General features: G+C 39.6%; 1 protein-coding gene across 3 annotated transcripts; it reads right to left on the bottom strand.

Annotated features, from left to right (window-relative positions):
* Positions 1 to 1,552: 1,552 nt before the first annotated feature.
* On the bottom strand, positions 1,553 to 5,454 carry LOC119133861 (T-box transcription factor TBX2b-like). Of its 3 annotated transcripts, XM_037270054.1 has the most exons (8): positions 4,913 to 5,454; positions 4,314 to 4,581; positions 4,065 to 4,211; positions 3,852 to 3,928; positions 3,631 to 3,776; positions 2,848 to 2,979; positions 2,507 to 2,592; positions 1,553 to 2,419 (listed from the first exon to the last, which is right to left on the bottom strand). In XM_037270054.1, the coding sequence occupies exons 1-8, from the start codon at positions 5,245 to 5,247 to the stop codon at positions 2,024 to 2,026; spliced, it is 1,587 nt and encodes a 528-aa protein (XP_037125949.1). In that variant the 5' UTR covers positions 5,248 to 5,454; the 3' UTR covers positions 1,553 to 2,023. The 3 variants fall into 3 exon arrangements, with proteins under 3 accessions (XP_037125949.1, XP_037125948.1, XP_037125950.1); XM_037270053.1 differs by having other exon boundaries at positions 2,507 to 2,979; XM_037270055.1 differs by lacking the exon at positions 1,553 to 2,419 and having other exon boundaries at positions 2,553 to 2,705.
* Between the last annotated feature and the right edge of the window lie 674 nt (positions 5,455 to 6,128).

The following is a 6,128-nucleotide window of genomic DNA, read 5'->3' as shown; positions in this document are numbered from 1 at the left end:
CTAACACCACAAAATACAATTTGTAAAATGATTGCAAAAGACGTGTTTGACCAAAGAGGTGGTCACAATATAACCAGCAAAATACTTCATTGGCTTTCAAAAAAAATTCATCTAAAAAATTACACATTTTAAAAAAGAAAATAATCTTATTTCGTTTGAGATTCATTTTATGCAGACCGTTCTAATAAAAAAGTGCAGTTATTGATTGAGACGGCCTCATTCTGAGAACCAATAAAATGTGAGGGGCGTTTCTGTGGGCGGGGTTAGGAAGATTTCTAAGACTGATGAAGTGGTGGCCTTCTCCGCGCGTGTGCAGCATTGTACCGTAACAGAACCATGGAAATTAATATCACATTTTTATTATATGCTTTCCACCTATGTCGACTGTCAAATTCCGTATTGAGAGCCCCGATAATATTCAGTCATTTATTAACAAGAACCACAGTTTTACGTTCTTAAAACAATATTATTGAGCCTTTAATATCACGATTCACAGGAAAACATGCATTACTTTAGCAAACAATTTGGCAACCACAAGCTTATCGGGAGCCTTCCCTCTTTATTTATTATTTAAACTTTATTTATTATTTAAACTATACACACTAGATGTGCATAGTGGGGCAAATGTCAGTGTTTCCCCTGTGCCCGGGTAAATGCAGAGGGTTGCGTCAGGAAGTGCATCCGGCTTCAAAACTGTGCCAAACACTTGTCGTGCGAATCATCTGGACAAAAACGGGACTTTCGCTGTGGCGAAAAGCCGAAAGGAGCCACCACCACACTCTAATTGTGTACATATCGTCCGTACAATTATAATCCGCTAGGTGGCGGTAAATCCAGTGGTGCAATGTGCAGCCTGCATATCGCTGTATTCCAACTACCAAAAAAAAAAAAAGAAACGCCAATCAGGTTAATTTGCTTCCCACGGGAGAGTGAGACGAATGAGACAAATGCCAAGAAGCACTGGAATTGAAAATTACACCCCACTTTCATTGTCTCTGTCCTTGAAACTGAGAATCAAACGTATCACAATATACTTAATTAACAGTGTTCAGGTAAACATTTGCTCTTACACTGTAACGTGGAATTTACTTTAATTACGAACATCTCAGAATATATATTTGACTTTATGTACAATCCTACTCTTGTGCATATTAAACTAACACAGTCCAACCTACCAGCACTCCCTGGAATGTAAGTTTTGTTATGACCGCCAAACTTGGCTACTGACCCGCTTGCCACGTTTCCGAGCCAGTGGACATGTTCTCTCAGTATCAAGCCCAGTTCAGTCAAGGAGAAAATTCACACAACAGCACATGCACGATTTTTTTTTTTTTCTCCCCGTTCTATTTTCCTTTTGCGGGACTACCTGACCTCTTGGCTCAAAGAACTGCAATTTTGTGTCATGCTATGAACATTCTAACGAGAAATAGACACAACAAAATGTGTGTACTTTTACAACAGATACATTCCCACTCAAATTCACCTCCACATTTCTAATCCGATATTCTGAAATAGGCAGTGATTGTATAATTATGCCAAATAAACAATGGCATATCGTAGTTGTTTTTATTTAATTTTGTAATTTGCCTGGAGACAGCAGTATTTTAAGAGACAGCATAAATGTGCTCTTATTTTATTCGTGAAAACACACACAATAAGTATCCTGAGTTTGCCAATATGTGCATAGTGTTTCTCTGCTATATCAAAACAATGTAAACATGTACAGGTGACAAGTGATCAAATGACTTCACAACTTTGGCAATTTTGATCATGACATTATATGTTTGAATTTCTTTTTTAAGATGGGTATTTTACAAAGTGCGATTGTTTTTAAAAAAAAGACAAAAACAATTATATTTACATAAACAGGCAGGTGTCATCCATATAATTAAGAATAAATAGTGGTATCGTCTTGGATTTACAATGAATGGTTCCCACAAACTAATCTGTGATTGCTAGAAGTTCAAATCAGCTGAAAAAAAAGTTGACTCTGATCCAGAGTTTCACTCAGAGGTGGTCATAGTTATAGAGTAACTGATTTATCAAACACAACATTTTGAATGCTTTGGAGTCCATCAGAGGAAACGTGAACATTTTTTAGTGAAACAATCTGCTCACTTCTGGACTTGCCATTGGTGTGATTATCAGACCCTGGACTATTCCCTCGACTGTACAGTTTGTTGTGTTCAAATTCATTCGAGTTCGAACTTGCTGTCAGCAATTTTTGGCTTGATATGGCAGAAGCTGGGATCTGATAGGGGCTCATCCGCAACCATGGCAAAGCACTGTGAAAAGTGCGGTTTCTTAGAAACGCTGATGTTGTGGAACCAGTTGGGAGCGGTGAATTCATTGCGGCAGGTGATGTCAAGTAGCTCCATGGGTATGAAAGCAATCCTCCAAAAGGTGGTAGTGAGAGTCCCTGTTGATAGAAAGAAAAGTTATTGGTACATTAGCATTTCAGCATTTCCTTATCACGAAAAAGCTTTGTATCCCAGCATACACTTACCTGTGGTACCAACACCTGCTGTGACAGCTGAAACATAAACGGAGATGGCGAGGTGATGTTTTGAGAAGATACACCACCATTTACTCCTGAGAAAGAGGACAATAGATTTCCCATAGATGTAGACTGAATAGCCCCCGTTTTCATCAACATCTGTCCCTGGTGAAACATCAACGATGGTCCAAGCTCAAGACACTGCTGGCTGTTGGACAGAGCAACAGTCTGTAGATGTCCGGCACTGAATGATGGAGAGCTCTGTGCTTCCAAAAACATACGGGATGTGGCATCTTTGATTTTACTCCCGCAGCTTTGTGGGGATTCACTCTCCATGGAAAACTTCTTACTCAACATTGCCGGCTCCTTCTTGTTACTCTTCACCGTCAGCCGAAATGAAGATTCCGTCCGAGAATGGCCGGCTTGACCATCATCCTCACCTTGTAGCTCAATATCTGAATCGCTTCCAGTGTTGTTCTCATCTGTTGGGAGCAAAACAGTTGCAGCACATTTTGATGCCTTAGTTGATAGAATTTGACCAAATATTTGGAGGGAAAAAAAATAAAATGGGACAGTGTGAATCGAGTCAAGGCGCCAGACTTGACTTCCAGCTGACTCTAACTACTCTGGGTGCTACAAATCGAGTCATGCTTGTTGTTGGGATCAACCTTTGAACAACGTCTCTCCTTGTCTGATGCTCTTTATATAACTGACCCGAATAACTAAATCATTCCTGTTACGTGCTCATCAACACCCTGCCAGACTCACTTTGTACATGACGCCTTCCGCTACACATAAACAATCACTAAAAAAAATCACAAAACATAAGGGAAAACATTAAGAAATCATTTTAGCTAAATATTAGTGCACAAACTAAGATTTTAATTGTTTATCATTTTATAATTAAGGATTATAGAAAAGCAATCCATATTTACACAATCATCACTGACTTCAACCTATTTTGCATGTTTTTTTTTCCAACCTTTGTTTTGGTGGCAAATGTTATGCCTTTAACCAATTATGATTTAAAATGTGACTTTAGTGACTAATTTATGCCTTCTTGCGATTCCTAAAAAAAATTGTGCATGGTGCAAAAAAGCACAACAACAAGAACAAAATGGTTATTGTGTCACCTTGACAGGTTGGCATGGATGTCACAGCCCATGATTCTTGAGGGGAGTGAAACGGGTCACTGGTTCTGGGCTGTTCCCATGAGTCATCAGAATCAGCACAGTATGTTTTGTTCTCATCCGGCGGAGAGATGTTTGAAGGATTATTCCTGCAGATCATGAAGTGAGATTAATTTTGTCTCTATAAAGACAATCAACGGCTGCACATTTACAAGTAGACCTACCTCTTTTCTCGTCTCCCGTTTCCCGTGTCCCTGAATCCTTTGGCAAATGGGTTGTTGTCAATTTTTAGCTGGGTAATCTTGCAAAACAAGTTGCTCGTTAGTCTCTTATCAGAACATGCTGAACAGTTTATATGACAGCCTCAATGTGTGACCATTTGGTTCAAGTTGTATTCCGTGTGTTAATGTCTCATGCGGGTGATTTGGGTGAGGTACCTTCTCATTTTGATATGCAGTGACAGCAATAAATTCAGTCTCCGGGAAAACATACGTCATGAACGTGCTGTATGGAAGTTTCATGATGTCGTTGGCTCTCACAATATGAAATCTGGGCTGGTATTTATGCATTGAATTCAAAATTGTCTGAGGAATTAAAGACAGGTAAATTAGAAAAGAAAAACGAACAAATTGTAAGACAACGATATATTAGAAGTGATTTCATATGTGACATATATGACTACTTACAAATCCATGTTTATCCGATATATTATTGGTGAGTTTCAGTTTATGGAATGCAACTGGCTTGCTCATCCACTGTTCTCCCTTGGACGGACTGTCAGGATGAATGTACATGCGCTTCGGCATCTCCGGGTCCGCTTTTCCGGCTACTATCCAGTGGGAATTGTGAAACTTATAACGAAAGTCATCAACAGTGACAATGTCCATTAGTAAGATGTATTTGGATGCTTTATTAAGTCCATCAACGTTGACTTTGAAAGGTGGGAACATCCTTCTGTAAGAAATGAAGAGAATAAATCATATCAATGTCTTTTTTTTTCCAGTGTTTTTATAAGAACTCACTGTACTGGTAGACACTCAAGGGGACCGTTAACTGCAACAAATATTTTTGAACTTTTTCTGTTTTGTATACAATTATGATTGTTGTATAAGAGCAAATATTTTTAGGTTAATATGAAAATCAGGAAACCAAAAGTATATAAACAATTAGATGCAATGAAATTGGTCAAACAATTAAATGCATATTTACACGATAAATAAATGCCAATTCTCAACCAATTAATTTCATTGATTCATATTTTCTTCTTGCACCATCACTCACTCACCGTCCCGATTTAGTAATAACCATCTCCGTTCCCATTTTGTGGAATTCGTTCCATAAATCCTGTGATTCCAGAGTGACTTTGGGATCATCGCACAACCCGTCCCCTGGCTGCGGGTTCTTCAAGGAGCGCAACTGGGCAGCTTGGTGCTGCCGGCTCAGAGCCGCGTGCAGTCCCGCCTCGGAGCCCACCTGCTCTGGCTCAACCTCGGAGCGGGACGCCACGGCCGGGATACACAGCGTGGGAGGAAAGGAGACTTGTGAGGCGGAAAGAAAGGATGGCAAGGGCAAGGCATCCGGTCGCTGCGCTTGGAAAGGATAATAAGCCATGGCGAGCATGCATTAAGGGTTCCCCCATCAAACTGGGCAAGAATAGTTCGAACCGCTTGTCCAGGATGCACGCTGCCTCATATCCTCCCAAAAGTGGAGTTTTTCTTTTTGGAGGTGAAAAAAAACAACAACACAATATCCAAGAGTTCATAAATTCCAAAGAAGCTCCAGTCTCGACAGGACAGTTGACCAAACACTGAAATAGCTCCAGAAACTGAAGTTCTGTGTCTGAGCTGTCAGTGTAGATATGGGCGGAGTTTAACTTCCCTGACTGGAGGCGCTTCAAGACTTTTGGGACTTGCTTGAGAAATGTTTTATTCATTATGATTGTCACCAACATTTTTCCCTTCCAAAACGCATCCATGTTGTTTTACTTGTGTGCTGAATTACCTCACTTGTGCAAAGACAGTGCTTTTTGTTAAATTGCTATTCACTGAACATTAGAAAAACAAAAGGTTCCAATGCCTTGATAGATGACAGCAAGTGTTTCTCAATTATTTCATTTGCAGAAAATGAATGATCATTTCCTAATTTATCATTAAGAATGAAAAATATATGCATCGTTCAGGTCATACACAGTTGCTGGATGTGGGTTCTGTTTGCTGACAATGTCTCCAAAGTGTCTGCGAACTGAAGCAGCAAAATCCCTTTGAGACTCATGATGGATTTTAATGCAGTACAGCCTGAGGGATCGAATGTCACGGCCGTTCAGTGTCTGTTATTCAGAGAGATTCTTGTAATGAATTTGAATAAATGTTTTAAAGGTATTGTGGATTGTGTGATAACACACCAATAATTTAGGTGAAACTTCCCATGAATAAATAAAGGCTAATACGTTTGGTGTTGTCTGTCATTAAAACATACGACACACCAATATTAACACATGCACT

This window comes from Syngnathus acus, chromosome 14, assembly GCF_901709675.1.
Source record: "Syngnathus acus chromosome 14, fSynAcu1.2, whole genome shotgun sequence".
Lineage (NCBI taxonomy): Eukaryota > Metazoa > Chordata > Actinopteri > Syngnathiformes > Syngnathidae > Syngnathus > Syngnathus acus.
This window is presented reverse-complemented; position numbering and strand designations above follow the sequence as displayed.